We start from the raw sequence: 22,196 nt of genomic DNA on the forward strand, positions 1-22,196 counted from the left end.
ATTTGTGTAATGTTCCGAACAAAACCACCGCTGAAATATTTGGGCATGTGCGCATTCAAATACAGGGTGGGGTCAATAAAATTGCTACCACTTTTTGATCGTACACAAGTTTTTGAAATGACAACTTATTCGAAAATCTTATTTACCAGACTTGTAACAGAAGCATCAAGTTAACATTTAATACCAAAGGTTTCCCAGTTTGTCTCTGTTTTCTGCACAGTTCAGTAATTGATGACATATTCAATCCACGCTCCTCTTCTTTGGATGACAAAAGTGGTAACATTTTATTGGCCACCCTGTATGTTTTTATTCTTATTATTAATTGTCTTTTTTATTTTTGCTTGATGGTGAGCTGCACAGCTTCTTAACAGGCTTCCTGTGTTCAGTAGTTTGTCAATAAACGTGTAAATGTGAATGTCACTGTCATCAGAGGCGCGCCTCACCTTTTTAATATCAGTGTGTGCACGCTGTTCTAATGTGTCGGACTCCCACACTCTCACTCTCTGTAGCTCTCACCAAACATTTTCCAGTTTCATTCATTAGTCCGTTAACAGCATACTTGAATAAACTGTCCCTGCGGTCTCCACGTCATTTCCAGTCATCTTAGTATACAGGGGCGTAGGTTTGCATATGGACCATAGGGACAAGTCACAACCAATATTTTGGGATGGCAAAATAGTCCCTACCAATATTTAGAATTTTTTTTATATAACAAAATCATTCACTATTTTTTTGCGAACTCGATACTATAATTTTAGTCGTCACGTTTTGTGTTTTCGACGTGCCAGAGTGACAGGGTTTACCCATGTTGCAATTTCATTAGCTCACGTTTTCTCCATGGACGTAACAAAGCGCATTCTCGTGGCAGGCAGTGCTTAATTTGTAAAGTGGGAGGTCCCAGAGCGCAGAGGATGGGTGGCTCCGGCGCTAGTGTTGCCAGATGTACGATAATTATCGTATTGGTACGATAGTTTTGCCCTCTGTACGATGTACGATCAATAAATGTACGATCAATAATGGGAAATAAAATCCATATGTACGATAATTTCAGTTGGTGCTCAAACACGCATCTCTCTCTGACACCCAAGAATAATTTTGCAGGTGTTGCACTCAGGCGGCATCAAATGCTGGCTTTGGGCGACCGGGACAGTCATTTGAAAGCCCGCCCCCTCTCCATACAAAGTAATGAGTTCCCATCCAATCTTTACCGTGACAGGAAGATTCCCCAACCAACATCTTTTTTTTTTTCTTTTCGAAACTTTATTTCAACAAATGCAATAACAAACGAACAAAACACAAGAGCAAAGAGATATACAAGAAGAATAAAAAAGTTAAAGTTCCTTATGGAGATAATACTTATAATTACTATAATTACTGTTTAAAATGTGACATAAAATTCTTTGTAAATTAAAAAAAAAACCCGCTAAATAGCTACGTTGTATGCGTTTTGTTGTGTACGATAATTTCTCCCAAAATACGATAATTTTGAGGTTTTGGTACGATAGTTTCATATTTCAATCTGGCAACACTGCTCCGGTTGCAGAAAAACAAGAAGGGCGGGGGTTTGCGAACAATGCTGTGCGCCACACTTAAAATAAACTGCCCACCCACAAAACATGCACGCACACCTTCACAAATGACACTAACACCCTGCCTTTCCTCAAAAATTACTACATTATGTTTGCTGTCGGTCTCTGTACTTTGTCTGTCACTTTTGCGCTCTTTTTCATACTTTTCCCTCGTTTCAAAAGTCACCGAACGCACTTTACCGTAATATATGCAACATATAGCATACTGTTGGAAAGCCCGGGTTCTTGGCTTGCGGTCAGTGTTGAAATTTTTTCAGCGTGAGGGCTTACATGAGAACTTACGGTTATGAGAATACAGCGGCGCAACTAGTGTGAAACTTCCATGTTTTTCCTCTGCGTTATGACATCACAGGCTTACGTTTACCGTAATACACCATATATATTATGTAAAGCCTTTTTTTTTTGTTGGCAATTAGGTTGCCAGATCCCTACAACTGCATTATTGATGAAGAGAATAGATTATACATCTAGGTTGCCAAAAACTTTTTTGTTAGCTCCACAAGTATTTTTTTTGTTGTCTTGTCTCTCAGGTGTAGGCCTATAGAATAGATTCGTGATTTGGGTGCAATTTTGTTATTTTAAGTATTTGTTTGTCTGCCCACCACTTAATAATGTAAATAAAGTGTTAAATATTCAGCATTATGTCGTCATATGTTATGTATTATGCTGTACTTGTGCGTCTAATGGTATGAGTGGGTTAGGGGTGGTGGTGGTGGGCAGGGGGGCGGGGGGTGGTATTGTCCCTACCAAAGCTGTGAGACCAAACCTACGCCCTTGATAGTATAATTTCTTTGTCTGTGTTCATGTGTCTGATGTGACGCACACTCTCAAGAGCGCCACTAGCTTAGCTTATATCAAGCTAAAAGTGGACGATCTCGGTTATGGCCGAACAACTCTCCAGTTTCTGGATATTCTGTGTTAGTATGTGCCCGCGGCCAATGTGCTTGATGAATTCCTGTGCAAAAAGTAGTTCCCAGATAACTGATAATGAGTATATCACATATACATTAATTCTAAAATTTACCAGTAATAAAATTATAAAGATAACTGAAGTTTTAAGAGTGGCCGTAATAAATATTTAAGAAACTTAAAGTTTATGAGCAACTTCACATGTTATCGCTCAAGCACACTGTAACATTGACACAATGGCGTTTTGATGCGGAAGAGTTCAGAAAGATACGATTGGAATGTTTTTGATTTCCATTTACAGTTGGTGATGAAAGACTTTTGGTGTTAACTTCATGTTAAAGTCAGAACAAGAAGCTGCCTGAAAGAGATCAATCTGGGAAGAGTCACATTCTGTGTGTTGTCGCTCCAACGATGAGCGGCACGCTGAGCAGGGTGGCCAAAGTAGTCCAGCGAGCTCAATCTGTGGGTGCGAGCTATCCCACAATTCCATAATAGCAGAGATGTCGGTCCAATGAGAGCGACACTCTGAGCAGGGTGGACTGTGACATTGTGGGGAATCCCTGCTCAAAGGGCCTATTTACATGAAATGCATATTAATGGGGCGTGGCCAGGGAGGAGTTTGGTTCCATGGTCAATTCCACATTCAGTGGAATGAACAAACGGAACATGCGTGAATTCATGCCTACCACACACTTTCAGAAATCGAATGTGTTTGTCTTACACCAGATTCAGGGTTTGGCGTACGCACAACTTTTAGTAGAAAGTCCACGCAAGTCTTTGTACATGAGGCCCCTGGACTATAAGTGAGTTTTCGGTCAGCACAAAATTATCCTGCAGAACGGATACGAGATCTACTAGAAAGTATCCTACATTTTATTTTTTTCAAAAACTATATGGATTTGATCACGTGCGATTACATCAGCTAACCTTGAACCTCGTGCGCATGCGTAAGTTTTTTCACGCCTGTCCATGACGTCATTCGCCTGTGAGCACGCCTTGTGGAAGGAGTGGTCCAGCCGCCTCGTCGGATTGTCATTGTCTGACTTCTTCCTGAGAGACTGGTGCTGTGCTTGATCAAAATTTTTTCAAAAACTGTGAGGCACAACCGAGTGGACACCATTCGAGAAACTTCAGCTGGTTTTCGGTGAAAATTTAGTTAACGGCTGATGAGAGATTTTGGATGTTTCTATCGCTGTAAGGACTTCCCCACGGAGCGGGACGTCGCGCAGCGCTCCGATGGTGATGCGTCATCCTGTTTCAAGCTGAAACCTCCAAATTTAAGCCTCTGTTGACCCAGGACGTCCGTGAGAGAACAGAGAACTTTCAGAAGAGGTCAGAATCAGCAGTTAAGCGCTGCGAGCCGACGCCGCCAATCGTCCGAAACGTCTTTCATTAAAAAAATCTTCCTTTAACAGTGGAATGTCGGTATAACCTGCTGATTCTGACCTCTTCTGAAAGTTCTCTGTTCTCTCACGACGTCCTGGATCAACAGAGGCTTAAATCTGGAGGTTTTCAGCTTGAAACAGGATGACGACATCGCCTCGGAGCGCTGCGCTACGTCCCGCTCCGTGGGAAGTCCTTACAGCGATAGAAACAATCCAAATCTCTCATCAGCCGTTAAAATTTTCACCGAAAACCAGCTTAATTTCTCGAATGGTGTCCACTCGGATGTGCCTCACAGTTTTTGAAAAAAGTTTGATCAAGCACAGCGCCAGTCTCTCAGCAACTTCTCAGACAATGAAAATCCGACGAGGGGGCTGGACCACTCCTTCCACAAGGCGTGCTCACAGGCAAATGACGTCACCGACAGGCGTGAAAAAACTCTTGCATGCCCACGAGGGTTCAAGCTTGGCTGATGTAATCACACGTGATTCAAATCCATATCGTTTTTTAAAAAAATAATAAGGTCGGATACTTTTCTAATAGACCTCGTATATGCATCAAAGGAAGAAGCGTTTCACAATTAATCCTGGGAAACAGCAGGACTGCCAGTGACCAGGTACTGGTCCCTGACCTGGAAGGACCCAAGGGTGGATGGAGGACATGCTCACGGACCCAACCAGCACAATTCAACCGTACCAACCCACGTAGAACAAATGATAACACAAGGAACAGGACAAGAATGAACTTCATTGCTACTGTCTATGAATATATTGACAAGAAAGATAAAAACAAAGAGGAGCCCATTTGAGCACAGCTAATGGCCACACTTTGGCCCACCCCATCGCAATCAGCGGCTGACAGTGGTTAAAACTATAAACAGTTAAAGACCTGCGATATTAACAACAAATACTAACTTTTTTCTCTCTCTCTCTTTAAATATACTTAAAATCTCTTTCTGAGGACGGCATGACATAATGGTGCTGATAAAACATTCTTATCTCTCAATTAGATTGTGCTTTCCACATAAATACACAACTTCTCTGTTCTACTGTAAAGAATAAATGTAAATATATGCTATTTTACTCATAATTAGCTTTGCATGCTCACAATGTTAAAAGTTACCAAACTGAATAAAAGGTGTTGTGTTCATTATTTTCAAAAAGTAACAAATGTTTAGAAGTATGTACACCATGCTGGTTCAAATGAACTAGGTATTATATTGAATGAATGAAGTTGAATAGAGTGTATACTTGTGCCATAATGTGTTTAAGGGTTTTATAATGATGTCAAATGAATGAAAATGTGTATGCCTATGCTTTGAGGGGTGTTCAATTGATTTATGATGTGTTTGTTGTGTGGGCCACCCGAAGAGGAGGTACTGCTGGCCCAACACCAGAGGGCACCCTGCCTGTAGACGGGCTTCAGGCACCAGAGGGCGCAGTTCACCGCCAGGACCTCCAGGAACTCTGACAGCTGTCACTCATCACCTCATCATGCCATCCATAAAGCCTGGAGAAGACACCACACCCCTGCCGAAAAATCGTCTGATTATTCAGGTAGACACTCAGCCATTCTATGCAGTTGTGACGTTCTTCACGTCTGTATTAGTAGTAAAGTTGATTTCTAAGTTTGCAGCTTCTCCACGGTCTGCCAAGTCGAAGGGAGTGGTAAGAGGTGGCATTCTCCACTCTTCACTCACATACTTGTGTAGTGGAGTCTGCACGGATAACCAGAGGAAGTAGTGAGATTGGGAGGTGGTGTTTTCTCCCTTTATCAGGAGTACTCTGCTAACTGTTTACTGGGTGTGTGCTCACACACCCACTCATGGACGTTTCTGCTTCCTGCCAGCAGTACCCGATCTGACAGCTGGAGACGGAGGCCACCTGGTGACGCGGGACTTGGTGGCTCCGGTGTGTTCCAGATCCGTTGGCGGTGGAAATCGTGTGGGTCCCGACTCTTCTCTGGACAGGCGTCTCCTATCCACGAGCCTGCCCACACGACACCAACTTTATAATTGACCGTAGTATTGAATTGTATCTGTATCCGTTGTGCACATTTCACAACATTAAAAGTGTTACTTCTTATTTCCATTGACCGTTCATTTACGCACACTGTTGTGGGTCCATGTCATTACACTTTTCACAACAGTGTTGAAATGATACAATATTATACAGTTTGATTAATGATTGAAGTACGAGGTCTATTAGAAAAGTATCCGACCTTATTATTTTTTTCAAAAACCATATGGATTTGAATCACGTGTGATTGCGACAGCCAAGCTTGAACCTTCGTGCACATGCGTGAGTTTTTTCACACCTGTCGGTTGCGTCATTCGCCTGTGGACAGGCTTTGAGTGAGCACTGGTCCACCCCTCTCGTCATTTTCAGAAACTGTGAGGGACATCAAAGTGGACACCATTCGAGAAATTCAGATGGTTTTTGGTGAAAATTTTATGGGCTTCAAAGAGATTACAGAGTGTTACTGTCGCTTTAAGGACAGCCCAGAGCGACTGGTGGTGTGGCGCGCTCCGAAGCCGCCATCGACAGGCTAAGCGACCATTTCATTTCTAAATGGATGGCTGTATGGATCCGTGACCATCGTGTGCAATTTCTCTGGTTATCACAAGAGCTGGACATCAACCATTTTCCGGCAGATTTCACTTTTAACAAGAGATTTTGTCATGGAAAGCCGAGCGGAGGCTTCGCGCGTCAGTGGTTTTTCCATCGAGTGATTATCTGAGAAATTGTGGATGTGCCTGGACATGCCAGAACATGTCCTGTGAGGCTTCATCACGGCGTTGCTTTGCGCCATGCGGCACCGCCGTAACGCGCGAAGCCTCCGCTCCTCTTTCCATGACAAAAACTGCTGTAACAGTGGAATGTGCTGTTCATTTCCAAACTGGACGCTGTGTTTTATCCAGGATGTCATCTGACTAGCACAGGAATTGTGAAAAGACGTGGACATCAGCACTTTTTCGGCACATTGAGACAGATGTGCGGAGAAATTCCGTGCATCATGGCAGTGCCGCATGGCGCAAAGCAACGCCGTGATGAAGCCTCACAGGACATGTTCTGGCATGTCCAGGCACATCCACAATTTCTCGGATAATCACTCTATGGAAAAACCACAGACAGCTGACTGAATGCCATCTCAAAGCCGTCCTGTGAGACCAAAACGGAGGTGGTTTTGTCTCGTTCCAGTAGCGAATCCATTGTGACGCGCGAAGCCTCCGCTCGGCTTTCCATGAGAAAATCTATTGTTAAAAGTGAAATCTGCCAGAAAATGGTTGATGTCCAGCTCTTGTGATAACCAGAGAAACTGCACACGATGGTCACGGATCCATACAGCCATCCGTTTAGAAATTAAATGGTCGCTCAGCCTGTCGATGGCGGCTTCGGAGCGCGGTGCACCACCAGTCGCTCTGGGCCGTCCTTAAAGCGACAGTAACACTCCGTAATCTCTTTGAAGCCCATAAAATTTTCACCAAAAACCATCTGAATTTCTCGAATGGTGTCCACTTTGATGTCCCTCACAGTTTCTGAAAAAAATTTGATCACGCAAAGCGGCAGTCTCTGAGCCATTCCTAAACAATGAAAAAAACGACAAGAGGGGTGGACCACTCCTCACTCAAAGCCTGCTCACAGGTGAATGATGCAACTGACAGGTGTGAAAAAACTCACGCATGCGCATGAAGGTTCAAGCTTGGCTGACGCAATCACACGTGATTCAAATCCATATGATTTTTGAAATAGACCTCGTATATGCTTATGATGAATTGTATTGAACATGTTGAACTGCTGACAGATTTGTTGACTCTCAAATCAGTAAAGTGTTTTGGTTTAAGGTTTTCATAAATAACATATGCTTAAGCAGGGTGTAACATGTTGGCTTAAAACATGTCAGACATTGACCATTTTTTAATAAAGTCATGGCTAATGCCTGACATGATATTTCATGATATGTTCAAAGGTCATGAGGTCAAAATGTGTACTGCAAATAATATTGTTGTTGCCTCTGATCAAAGGGTTTGTACATTCATCTTTGAACTATGCTGATCAATAATATACAGTGGAATGATTGTACTGTTCAAAATTAATTGCTGCTTGCTGTATTCTGTAAAATGTGAGTGATGTCATACTTTGACTGTGTGAAAGAGTTTTGCTCCCAGAGGCAAAACAATGACTGGGTTATTTCTTATCTGAAGCCAAACTTGAGAGTGTCTGGAGGAATACAATAACGTGCTGTGAACTGAACTGAACTGAACATGGACCTTTTCTCTCATACAGTGCTGAAAACAACAAGCTGAAGACAGTGACTCTTTAACACTGATCTCCATTAATTAATTAGTTACACATTTGTTGCAAAGACATAATGTGAGGGCATATGTGTTGGTAAACCTCTGTGCACAGGGTGATTATCAGATCAGTTTCCATCACGTGTATGATTAAGGATTAACAACAATGCCCTGCTTTATGGACTAACTTTTTCTCTCCATTTCTATCATGGAGTTACATTTATTACATTTTTGTGCTCAGACCGAGGACGTGTGGGACTGGGAGCCCCGCCCGGACAAATTTCTGGACTGTGTTGTGTACTTGTTACACTATAAAATTAAACAGTGAGGCATATTTCTGGGTGAAGACTTTGTATGTAACCTTTATTCTGCCGCTCAGGTACTACACAGAAAAACAAACCCAACAAATCAAATACCGATGCGCTCCCTTAGGGTGAACTAATCGATCAATGATGATCCCAGATCATTCTAACAATATACTACATCCTCCCTTTTTAAGCATGAGGGTCATCTTTAACTTTAACATCACAAGAAATAACTCCTGCATTAGGCATTTTAAATGATATCCTTATACTGTAAAAAACAACCTTTGAATCACATCATATAAGTGACGTCTTAAAAATTTGTTTTTTCTTTTCTCTTCTTCTGTCTCCGTCCCCCTTGTTTTTTTTTTTTTAACTTCAGTCGCTCAGTTGATTATAAAGATGTGGAAGTAAATATTAACTCATTGAACTGAAACACGTAAATGTAAACAAAGTCAGAACTTGACAATTCTGTAAGGTGGCCATAAGCATTATGTGAACTCATAGTCCCTGAACCTTGTAGGCATCTTTACAAGTCTCCCACTTCTGGTGCTGTAGGTGGGAGCAGCTGGAGTGGGGTTGTTTGGTTCACAGGCAGGAGTGCGCTGGTCTTGCAGGGCCTGTGATGCACTGTCCTCTCTCTGTGAAGCAATGGGTCGCTCCAGCATGTCATCGTCGTTTTCTCTGTGTAGACTGGGGTGGATTCTCCTCAGATGACGTCGGTTTCTCCGGAATGTGACACCACTGGGAGTCTGTACGTTGTATGCACGTGGTTCCAATCTTTTGCTTAAGACAGTAGCTGGTTCCCAGCCACGACGTGTTGCCATGTGAACTGTGGTACCAGGAGCAAACTCTGGCAGAGTCTTTGTGTTGCGGTTGTAGTAGTGCTCCTGCCTGGCTTGTAGGTGTTTCAGCCTGGAGTGAAATCCATGCGGGACAGCTGGTTGCAGGACAGCTGTGGAGCTTGGCAAGGTGCTTCGCAGTACTCTTCCCATCAGGACTTGTGCTGGTGAAAACTCTGTGCCAGTCACTGGAGTGTTTCGTAGTGACAGGAGAGCTAAGTGCGGGTCTGTGCCAGTCTGTGTTGCCTTTATAAGTGCATGCTTTACTGTCTTTACCATTCTCTCTGCAAGGCTGTTTGATTGTGGATATCCAGGGCTGGAGTGGACAAGCTTTATGCCCCATGACGACGCAAACTGTCTCATTTCAGAGCTGGCGAAAGGAACATGATCGCTTACCAGCTCTTTTGGGATTCCATGTCTGGCGAAGACAGCCTTTATCTTGTGTATGACTGCGTAGGCGGTTTTGTCAGGTAAGTGGAGCACCTCTGGGTATTTTGACATGTAATCCACCATCAGGAGGTATGACTGTCCGTGTAGCTCAAAGATGTCAGCCCCAATTTTCAGCCATGGCAGCTCAGGTACCACATGTGGAATCAGAGGTTCTTTGTGATTCTGTGGCTGGAGGTTTTGGCATGGGCCGCAGCTTTCCACCATGTGTTCAATGTCTTGCGTCATACCTGGCCAGTACATCACTTTTCTTGCCTGTGCTTTCATGCGTTGTATCCCCTGGTGTGCGAGGTGCAGTCTGTCAAGCATCAGTTGCTTCACACTCTGTGGAATCACAACCCTGTCACCAGTCATCAGTATGCCATCCCTGATGCTGATGGAGTTTCGCATAGGCCAGTACTGGTGTAGATTGATGGAAACACTGCTCCGTCGTCTCGGCCAGCCTTTGTTGTGTAGCTCCATCACCTGTTGCAGTACGTTGTCTGATGCGGTGGCCCCCTTGAGCTTTGCGAGAGTGTCTGCATCGAGTGCATCTGTGGCTTCCATTGCATGCACTACTCTCTCCTCGAACAGATCCTCTTTCGCGTCATCCCTGCAGTCAGTGACAACAGCGCGGGACAGGGTATCAGCAACGTGCATGTCCTTGCCTGCAGTGTATGTTATTCTCAGGTCATACCGTTGGAGCTGCAATAGCATGCGCTGAAGTCATGCTGGTGCCTTGCTCAGATGCTTTTTGAAAATGACTTCTAGTGGCTTATGGTCTGATTGTACAGTCACTGTGTTGCCATAGACATACTGATGAAACGCTTGGTTGCGAAAACTATTGCCAGCAGCTCTTTCTCTATCTGAGCATAATTCTTTTCCGACTCTGTGAGTGCTCGTGAAGCATAAGACAGTGGCCTCCCTTCCTGCAGCAGACAGGCTCCGAGTCCGTCTTTGATGCGTCGCACTGTATGGTGAGTGGCTTGCTCTGGTCAAAGAACTGGAGTATTGGGGCCTGCATGAGGGCGGGTCTTGAGCTTGCCTAGTGCAGCAGTGTGTTCATGGCTCCAGTGCCAGGCAGCATCTTTTCGCAGCAGCTCTCTGAGTGGGCTTGTGATCATGGCTTCGTTTGGGATATATTGGCAGAGATACCTTGTCATTCCCAGTAGCCTCTGTAGTCCTTTCTTGTCTTCAGGCTGTGGCATGTTTCTGATGGCTAACACCTTGGACTCGTCCGGCTTCACGCCCTTTGAGGTGACAACATGTCCCATGTATCTGACCGAGTCCACCTTGTATTGAATTTTCTCTTTGTTGAATTGATATTGTTTCTCTGTGCATGTCCATGACTTTCTGCAGAATGGCATCATGCTCTTCCTCAGACGCAGCGGCGATGATCATGTCATCTGCAATTATGTGCACTCCTTCGATGTTGCCGAATGTCTCACAGTTTTTCTGTTGGAAAACCTCGCTGGCGGACTTAATGCCAAAGGGAAGTCTCTTAAAGTGAAACCTGCCCCACGGTGTGCTGAATGTGCAGAGCATCGAGGAGGGCTTGTCCAGTCTCACTTGCCAGTATCCATCCTTTTCATCTAAGATGGAGAAGATGGTTTTCCCTGACAGCCTGTGGAGTACTTCTTCTGGGGTGGGTATTGAGAAGTGCTGTCTCTTGATCGCCTCATTCAGGTCACGAGGGTCCAAGCACACCCTGAGCGACCCGTTTTTCTTCTCTGTAATGACAAGGCTATTTACCCATTCTGTGGGCTCTGTCACAGGTGCAATGACATCTCTTTCAACGAGTTCTTCCAGCGTGGTTTCAGCCTGTCCATGACAGTGATGGGGATTTTCCTGCAGCCATGCACTACTGGGGTCACATGTGGGTCTGTGTGAATGTGATGCACCCCAGGAAACTGTCCCAGACCACTGAAGATGGAGGGGTAGGCGTCCACTAACTCCTCTTTTGTGGCTGGTGCCTTGACTGCAATGGTCTCCATTCTTTTCACCAGCTTCAGCTGTTCACATGCGTCTCTGCCTAATATTGGAGTGGAGGAGTGCTTGGTGATGAAGAACTGAAGATCTGACTTCACCCTGGCCACATCACAGGTAAGACTCACGGTACCTTCTGGCTTCAGACGTGTTCCTCCATAAGCCACGAGAGCTATGCGAGTGGGCTGCAGCTGATGAGGACCCGGAATCTTCTGCAAAATGCTCAGAGGGAGTACATTTGCATCTGCCCCAGTGTCCAATTTGAACTTGACCTCTGTATTTTGTATTTTGGCTGTTGTGTACCACGCATTATCGTGCTGACTGTTTTTGGGTCCAGCACAGGACATAGTCCCTATGAACAGAGATTCGACCTCAAGATCATGCACGCCTCGGGCAGTGGCTCGTCTATCTTGTGTTGACGTGCACATCTTCGCGTAGTGGTTCCTCTTGTTGCAGTTGTGGCATATGATGCCAAACGCTGGACATTGACGAGGTTTATGCGCCCCGCCGCACTTTCTGCATGTGTTTACATCTGCTGCTTGTGCCTTTGTTTTTTCTTGTGGTCTCGGCTTACTTTTCATGCCCGCTCTCCCCTTCTCCGAGCTAGCTGACACCTTGTGAAGAGCCTCCACTGACGCCTCTGGCTGGGCTGATTGCATGGCACGCATCTGTGATTTAGCGACTTCTGCTGCTCTGCAGATATCAACTGCTGTATCTAAAGTCAAGTCCGTTTCTCTCAATAGTCGCTCTTTCACACGAACATCAGGCACAGTAAACACAAGCTTATCTCTTATCATGTCATTCTCGGTCATTCCAAACTCACAGTTTTTACATTTCTGGTGTAGTTCCGTCACAAAGTGGTCAACATTGACTCCTTCTGGCATGGGTAGTGACCAAAACTGATGGCGCTCGAACACAATGTTCTTCCTTGGAGTGCAGTATTTTCTGAAGGCATCCAGTATATCTTTGAGTGTAGGTTCACCAGGTTGACCATCCACTTCCTCTGTTTCAACATCGAGGGTGTTGTAGATCTCCAACGCATCCTCACCGACCGTGTGTAGCATGATGGCAATCTTCACCGGTTCATCCTTCTCGTCCGCACTTATGGCCGTCATGTACAGCTGGAAACGTTGCTCCCATCGGCGCCAATTCTCGCTAAGGTTGCCCGTTAGCACTAGCGGTGCAGGTGGCTTGAACTGGTCCATGCTAACGTTGACGTTCGGTCACTCGATACAAACGTAAAACTTAACTTTCTTCTTACCACAGTGGAGTAACAACGAGAACTAATGGTGTCTCATGTCTCATGTGGCTGAAGAAAAAAAAAACCTTTTCTGACACCATGTTGTGTACTTGTTACACTATAAAATTAAACGGTGAGGCATATTTCTGGGTGAAGACTTTGTATGTAACCTTTATTCTGCCGCTCAGGTACTACACAGAAAAACAGACCCAACAAATCAAATACCGATGCGCTCCCTTAGGGTGAACTAATCGATCAATGATGATCCCAGATCATTCTAACAATATACTACAGACTGCAAGCTTAAAAACTTTGTTTTTGAAAAGAAGAGTGTTCATTTGCTGCACAATGCTGTGGGCATTGGTTTTGTGGCGTGATTAAAGATGTGTATGCATTCTGAACCCATTTTTGCGCAAAGATGAGTGATTTTTGATGACTGATCTGCTCTGCTGTTTTAATAAACCTGGTAGGATTAACTTCAATTCAAATTATTGTTGTCGGTGTATTCTATTTTCCACTGCCCACAGACTCACGGGGGGAAACCTGAGATTTTCTGTGTTTTGAGATAAGGTTTTTTTTTTCCCCAACACTACCCACTCAGAGATTGCAAACCAGGGACACACCCAGATGGGAACAGGGCATTGTGGGGGGGGGGGGGCACACCCTCCACTACACCTCAATATTAAAGGTCTACTTCTAAAGACATTTTTTTCAAACTCCTAAATACTACTTAATAATAATAATAATAATAATAATAATAATAATAATAATTAAAGTGTTTAAGTCAGTATTAATCTGGGGCTAAGTTTTACTACAGTTCTACACTAAGTTTAATTGATGAGCCATATAAAAATAATTTAGCTTTAACTTTTCTGCATAACTAAAATGGGATGTGAAGCAGTTTTTTGGTAACGTAATGTCTGATCTTGGACATTACTGGGTCTGCCTGGGTTCCAGCTTTAAATCAAGGCAGGTAGGATGAAGGAAGCCAAAACTAGGAAAATGATTATAGCTCTTGGGGTTAGTAATCTTATCAAACAAGCATGAAGGTTGTGATATCAATTTGGGATAAAGGCAAAGCATCGCTGCTCACAAACCCAGAACATAACACCACTCTCAACAACAGTAAACAGACACAGCTGATGATCGGTGAACCTGCAGGCCATAATCAATGGTCTAATAAGACTCCGCCCCGCCCACACACACACACACACTTTTTTAATCATCATTGGATCTGCATTGATCTCATGCATGGCCTTTTGGCAGCCCAATTGCTGGAAATCTGTCATAGCGACAGATACCTTTACTCCCTGCTATTGTGATCAGAAGGCAGGAAGAACATTTCAAACTACAGTTTGTCTGTTTTAGTCACACCTGTTCCTGACACAAACAGGCTCTTTTACAGGTTCCAGAATGATCATTGCAGCAGGACCACTATGAATGCATGCTCATACTGAGACAAAGAATTATTGATATTCTTGTCCACTATTGACCACAGCTGTATGTAAACCTATGGCCTCACCTACAGTAGTGTTCAGAATAATAGTAGTGCTATGTGACTGAAAAGATTAATCCAGGTTTTGACTATATTTCTTATTGTTACATCGGAAACAAGGTACCAGTAGATTCAGTAGATTCTCACAAATCCAACAAGACCAAGCATTCATGATATGCACACTCTTAAGGCTATGAAACTGGGCTATTAGTAAAAAAGTAGAAAAGGGGGTGTTCACAATAATAGTAATGTGGCATTCAGTCAGTGAGTTCGTCAATTTTGTGGAACAAACAGGTGTGAATCAGTTGCCCCTATTTAAGGATGAAGCCAGCACCTGTTGAACATGCTTTTCTCTTTGAAAGCCTGAGGAAAATGGGACGTTCAAGACATTGTTCAGAAGAACAGCGTAGTTTGATTAAAAAGTTGATTGGAGAGGGGAAAACTTATACACACGTGCAAAAAATTATAGGCTGTTCATCTACAATGATCTCCAATGCTTTAAAATGGACACAAAAAAAAACAGAGACGCGTGGAAGAAAACGGAAAACAACCATCAAAATGGATAGAAGAATAACCAGAATGGCAAAGGCTCAACCATTGATCAGCTCCGGGATGATCAAAGACAGTCTGGTTTTACCTGTAAGTGCTGTGACAGTTAGAAGACGCCTGTGTGAAGCTAATTTATGTGCAAGAATCCCCCATAAAGTCCCTCTGTTAAATAATAGACATGCAGAAGAGGTTACAATTTGCTAAAGAACACATTAACTGGCCTAAAGAGAAATGGAGGAATATTTTGTGGACTGATGAGAGTAAAATTGTTCTTTTGGGTCCAAGGGCCGCAGACAGTTTGTGAGACGACCCCCAAACTCTGAATTCAAGCCACAGTTCACAGTGAAGACAGTGAAGCACTACTATGGTGTTGGGCCTATATATCGCATACCAGGTATCATGGATCAGTTTGGATATGTCACAATACTTGAAGAGGTCATGTTGCCTTATGCTGAAGAGGACACGCCCCTGAAATGGGTGTTTCAACAAGACAATGACCCCAAGCACACTAGTAAACAAGCAAAATCTTGGTTCCAAACCAACAAAATTAATGTTTTGGAGTGGCCTGCCCAATCCCTGGACCTAAATCCAATTGAGAACTTGTGGGGTAACATCAAAAAAGCTGTTTCTGAAGCAAAACCAAGAAATGTGAATGCATTGTGGAATGTTGTTAAAGAATCTTGGAGTGGAATAACAGTTGAAAGGTGCCACAAGTTGGTTGACTCCATGCCTCACAGATGTGAAGAAATCATGAAAAACTGTGGTTACACAACTAAATACTAGTTTAGTGATTCACAGGATTGCTAAAAAAAACAGTTTGAACATAATAGTTTTGAGTTTGTAGCGTCAACAGCAGATGCTACTATTATTGTGAACACCCCCTTTTCTACTTTTTTTTTTTTTACTAATAGCCCAATTTCATAGCCTTAAGAGTGTGCATATCTTGAATGCTTGGTCTTGTTGGATTTGTGAAAATCTACTGGTACCTTGTTTCCCATGTAACAATAAGAACTATACTCAAAACCTGGATTAGTCTTTTTAGTCACATAGCACTACTATTATTCTGAACACTACTGTATGTACATGTGCACTGACACAAACACATGACTGACAAAGTGAGAAGCATTTTGCCATCTCACCTGCCCTGGTTGATAGCTGTTGAATCACTGCCGGAGCAGATGTCCTCCATGATGTAAGGGTTTTGCTCACAGCTAAAGTTGAGCATGACGTAGTTGGGTTTGCACACAGTAAGAAAGTAAGGTGTTGGATAGCCTGTCATCAGTTGGAGGATGTCAGTTATTAGGGCTGTGGCACAAAGACCAAAGGCGTGGACTCCTGAGGAAAGGGAAACAGAAAAAAGAATTCAATAAGCTGAGGAGCACATACACTGGAAAAATGTAATGTAAAAATGTAATTTAAAAACTTAAAGGACATGTTGCACATTTTTAGTAACACAACATCAAAGGATTCATGATTGTAAGTCTCTCCTCGCACATGTGCTCATAATTAGTGGTCGGAGCAAGTTAACAGGTGCATCTCTGGAAAACGTCTCACTCTGCAATTCTTGGCATGTGACGTACTTATTAGAATGTTTAACAGATGGGGGAAACAAATGCGGTTATGTCTCATAACAAAGCTTTGGAGCTTTTCTCCGAAAGAGATGGCTCAGACTTACAGAAGAGACGACACACTTTAACCCAAAACTATTAATTTTTGTCAGAGTCTGTTGGATTTTGGAACCTAACTGTAGTGATGTTTCTGTTTGCGAAGCAGGATGCTGGTTTACTGCTGCTGTGAACATGATGTTGACTGTCTCTACCTCACTGTTTTTAGAGACTTCCTGGACAAGCAGATGTATGTTTCATATTGGAAAAACTCAGAAGATGCTATTTTCAGGAGATAATGGACTCTCTAACGTGCCACAATCGTGACAGAAGTTTAGCCGAAGGCAGAGCTGCAATGGACATTATGCGCGCGCAAGTGGACCTGGACATTCTCTGGCTGTCCATCTGTGTGAAGACCTTTAATCAACTGGCCTTTAATCAATTGGCTGGCGGTTGTGCAAGCACGTGCGCTCGTGATGCATGTGGGGGGCTTCTTTGATGTTGTGGACTTATTTGGTGAGTGGCAAGTTCCTTTTCTCGTCTTTCACTTTCTGTTCCTTTCAATGAAAGTAAAAATTTATTTTACTTTGAGAGAGTGGGAAAACTGGATCTGAGATCCAGATCTGGAACTGGATCTGGATCATCGCATGTCTCCATGAAATTGTTTTTCATATATATATATATATATATATATATATATATATATATATATATATATATATATATATATATATATATATACACGAGGGCTGTCCGTAAAGTATAGGTCCTTTTTATTTTTTTCAAAAACTATATGGATTTCATTCATATGTTTTTACGTCAGACATGCTTGAACCCTCGTGCGCATGCGTGAGTTTTTCCACGCCTGTCGGTGACGTCATTCGCCTGTGAGCACTCCTTGTGGGAGGAGTCGTCCAGCCCCTCGTCGGAATTCCTTTGTCTGAGAAGTTGCTGAGAGACTGGCGCTTTGTTTGATCAAAATTTTTTCTAAACCTGTGAGACACATCGAAGTGGACATGGTTCGAAAAATTAAGCTGGTCTTCAGTGAAAATTTTAACAGCTGATGAGAGATTTTGAGGTGATTCTGTCGCTTTAAGGACTTTTCACGGTGCGAGACGTCGCGCAGCGCTCTCAGGCGGCGTCATCAGCCTGTTTCAAGCTTAAAACCTCCACATTTCAGGCTCTGTTGATCCAGGACGTCGTGAGAGAACAGAGAAGTTTCAGAAGAAGTCGGTTTCAGCATTTTATCCGGATATTCCACTGTTAAAGGAGATTTTTTTAATGAAAGACGTGCGGGCGGATTGCAGCGTCGGCTCGCAGCCGCCGCGACGCTCCGCCACAGGAAAAACACCTCTGTTGGAAGCCTTGAGGACAAGTTGGAACATCTCCAGCTGATAAACAATTTCTCATATACTCACTCCACTGAAAGCCATCAAAAGCCGCCTGGATTTTACAAATGGTTATCAACACAGAGGTGTTTTTCCTGTGCCGCCGCGCCGCGTCGGCTGCGTCCCGACGCGCGGACCCGTCCGCACGTCTTTCATTAAAAAAATCTCCTTTAACAGTGGAATATCCGGATAAAATGCTGAAACTGACTTCTTCTGAAACGTCTCTGTTCTCTCACGACGTCCTGGATCAATAGAGCCTGAAATGTGGAGGTTTTAAGCTTGAAACAGGCTGATGACGCTGCCTGAGAGCGCTGAGCGACGTCTCGCACCGTGAAAAGTCCTTAAAGCGACAGAATCACCTCAAAATCTCTCATCAGCTGTTAAAGTTTTCACTGAAAACCAGCTTAATTTTTCGAACCATGTCCACTTCGATGTGTCTCACAGGTTTAGAAAAAATTTTGATCAAACAAAGCGCCAGTCTCTCAGCAACTTCTCAGACAAAGGAATTCCGACGAGGGGCTGGACGACTCCTCCCACAAGGAGTGCTCACAGGCGAATGACGTCACCGACAGGCATGGAAAAACTCACGCATGCGCACGAGGGTTCAAGCATGTCTGACGTAAAAACATATGAATGAAATCCATATAGTTTTTGAAAAAAATAAAAAGGACCTATACTTTACGGACAGCCCTCGTATATATATATATATATATATATATATATATATATATATATATATATATATATATATATATAATATTATATTTCACAATTATGTAGGGTGTCTCAAAAGATGTACTCAAAAGTATTTTGACAGCACAGAAAAACCAATCAATATTATGATACAGTTTCTGCGTGACCATGTGGCTGAAGCATATCATTTTTCTCCCCAATGCATGCATAGTTTTTAGTTCAGTCTTTCATTTTTGATGTTTTAACCGTTTATCTTTTACACCACATGATCAATGTAACCTCCTTGTCTGAAGTTTCCTAAGAAACAAATCATCTGTCTCCAGTTTTCCAGAAAACCACCAAGCAAATTCAGGTCGCTTTGCCATTTGCTGGGGAGTTTGTTCATTGTGAGACTGAATTTTGTATGGAAAGAGATTCAAGTCAGCCCTTAGGATGTGTTGTACAGAACTAGATGATTTTTGTTCTCTCAATTAGGGTAAACTGTGGCATTTTTCCTGGACTTTAATGTTTTGAATTTAGGGTTCCTGAATTGAGTAAAACACCATTATTTCCCAGTCAAACAATTTCCTGGTATTCACATTTCAGGGTACTTTTGGGTACATTTTTTAGACACCATATATACAACACTGTTTTGATTTTAACAGGCAGCTTTTATGACTCATGGCGGAGGTGCACAAAACATTTTCAAGGATGCTGCTTTTACCATGACTGCATCAAAATGAACAGTTATCACTTAAAAACAAGTCATCATAACATGACATCATGCTTGTGTAAACTTTGTAATTAATCTGTGCCTCAGTTCTGAACGTTACCAGCTACATTCCACTGAAGCGCACGCTGGGACGCTTCTAGTAGCTACGTCACCTGTTGGAAACACCTGAGTACTGGCTAGTACTTTGTTTTTGGAAGACCCTGTCGCTGTTTGCTGTGAATGCCGTATACTTTGAAACTGGTCGCAGAAGTGCACAAAGTAATCCGGGCAGATCATCAGATGGTCACTAACAGCCTAAATCTAAATTCTTATGATTTTGGTGCAACATGTCCTTTAAGTTCAATTGCTGCCTTAAAAACATGAGCAAACTCTAATTCAAGAAAAGCTGTTAATAATAATTTGATAATTTGTACAGTGTAACAATTTTTCCATCTCAAACTGGTCTCCCATTGCTGATTTCTGGCAGACAACTGGTTACTGTAGTGACTAAACAAACAAACAAAAAAGCAATCAGGTATCCAAGCGGGGCATGCTAGAGTATGTAACCTGTGGTAATCATGGCACTACAGACCATTGTCATGAAGGATTTGAAAATGTTTCAAACATTTGTGATGTTGTGACACATTGTGATCCAGAACAGTGAATAATCGGATTGTAATTTTTGCAGATAAGGGGTGTTATGCGTCTTTTACTTTAATTTTACAGACATATACGAGGTCTGTTAGAAAAGTATCCAACCTTTTTATTTTTTGCAAAAACCATATGGATTTGAATCACGTGTGATTGCGTCAGCCAAGCTTGAACCTTCGTGTGCATGCGTGAGTTTTTTCACGCCTGTCGGTTGCGTCATTCGCCTGTGAGCAGGCTTTGTGGGAGGAGTGGTCCAGCCCCCTCGGCGGATTTTCATTGTCAGGAAAATGGCTGAGCAACTGCCGCTTTGCTGCATTAAAATTTTTTCAGAAACTGTGAGAGACAGCCAGGTGGAAACCATTCGGAAACTTCAGATGGCTTTCGGTGAAGATTTTATGGGCATCATACAGATTAAGGAGCATTACAACCGGATTAAAGATGGCCCACAGCGGCTGAGGGCGCGCCGCACTTCGAGCGGCCATCGACAGGCTGAAACGACCAGATAATTTCCAAAGTGAAGGCTGTGTTGATCCGGGACGTCATCTAACTACCAGAAAAATGGCAAGAGAGCTGGACATAGCACTTTTTCAGCACATTACACTGTTACAGGAGATTTTGTAATGAAAGACGTGCGGCGGAATTCGCGCGTCTGGGTGGAGCCGCTAATGGTGCAGAACAAAAAGCATCTCCTTGTTAGAAGTCTCACGGGACATGCCCAGCAATTCCACCATTCGGAAGATTCAGACGGCCTTGGGTGGCTTTTCAGTCGAGTGAGTATCTGAGAAATTGTTGAAGAGCTGGGCATGCCACAACATGTCCTGTGAGACCAACACGGAGGTGCTTTCGTTCCGTGCCATTAGCGGCTCCGTGGCAAATTCCTCCGCTCCTGTTTTCAAGATAAAATCTCCTTTAACAGTGGAATGTGCCGGAAAAGTGCTATGTCCACCTTTTCTGCCATTTCTCTGGTAGTCAGACGACGTCCCAGATCAACACAGCATTCAGTTTGGAAATGATCTGGTCATTTCAGCTTGTCAATTGGTGCTCGGGGCGCAGCGTGCCCTCCGCCATTGTGCGCCGTCTTTAAACTGGCTGTAACACTCCTTAATCTGTGTGATACCCATAAAATCGTCCCTGAAAGCCATCTGAATTTTCCGAATGGTGTCCACCTGGCTGTCTCTCACAGTTTCTGGAAAAATTTGATGCAGCGCTGCTCCAGCCGTTCAGACATTTTCCTCACAATGAAAATCTGATGAGGGGGGAGGACCAGTGCTCACTCAAAGCCTGCTCACAGGCGAATGATGCAACCGACAGGCGTGAAAAAATTCACGCATGCGCACGAAGGTTCAAGCTTGGCTGATGCAATCACACGTGATTCAAATCCATAAGGTTATTGCAAAAAATAAAAAGGTCGGATACTTTTCTAACAGACCTCGTATACATACATATACATCTTCAACCACTTATCCAGGATTGGGTCACGGGGGCAACAGCTCCAGCAGGGACCCCAAACTTCCCTTTCCAATGCCACATTAACCACCTCTGACTGGAGGATCCCGAGGCATTCCCAGGTCACTGTGGAGGTATAATCTCTCCACCTAGTCCTGGGTCTTCCCCGGGGTCTCCTCCCAGCTGGACATGCCTGGAACACCTCCCTAGGGAGGCACCCAGGGGGGATCCTTATCAGTAGTCCAGCAGCTAAGCAAAATGATGGGGACATGCCGTATAAAAGCACCAACTTTTTCTCAGGTACTCTTTAGGGTCTGAGCTATGATTGTGAGACTGAAGCCAAATGATCCAATGACTCAGATGGCTCTAAGGGACACTTCTTTAAAATTTCGACATTTTCGCACATGAAATTTAGGGTGAAATGGGTAATTACTAAGAATGGTCATAAGGGCACTGCTTTTTGGATCCAAGTATTTTCTTACTATCATTTAACAGTTCTAGAACAAAATGTACGAGGTCTGTTAGAAAACTATCCAACCTTTTTATTTTTTGCAAAAACTATATGGATTTGAATCATGTGAGCTTGCATCAGCCAATCTTGAACCTTCGTGCGCATGCGTGAGTTTTTTCACGCCTGTCGGTTGCGTCATTCGCCTGTGAGCACGCTTTGAGTGAGCAGTGGTCCAGCCCCCTCATCTGATTTTTATT

The 22,196-nt window shown here is 43.4% G+C and overlaps 1 protein-coding gene across 1 annotated transcript in view; it reads right to left on the reverse strand.

Annotated features, from left to right (window-relative positions):
* Nucleotides 1-22,196, reverse strand: part of LOC117513461 (phospholipid phosphatase-related protein type 4-like) — a 155,574-nt gene that overhangs the window by 16,535 nt on the left and 116,843 nt on the right. Inside the window, 1 exon segment of the mRNA XM_034173645.1 lies at nucleotides 16,155-16,350. Coding sequence (XP_034029536.1) covers nucleotides 16,155-16,350 — 196 coding nt within the window.

The sequence above is a fragment of the Thalassophryne amazonica genome, chromosome 1, assembly GCF_902500255.1.
Source record: "Thalassophryne amazonica chromosome 1, fThaAma1.1, whole genome shotgun sequence".
Classification (NCBI taxonomy): Eukaryota; Metazoa; Chordata; class Actinopteri; order Batrachoidiformes; family Batrachoididae; genus Thalassophryne; species Thalassophryne amazonica.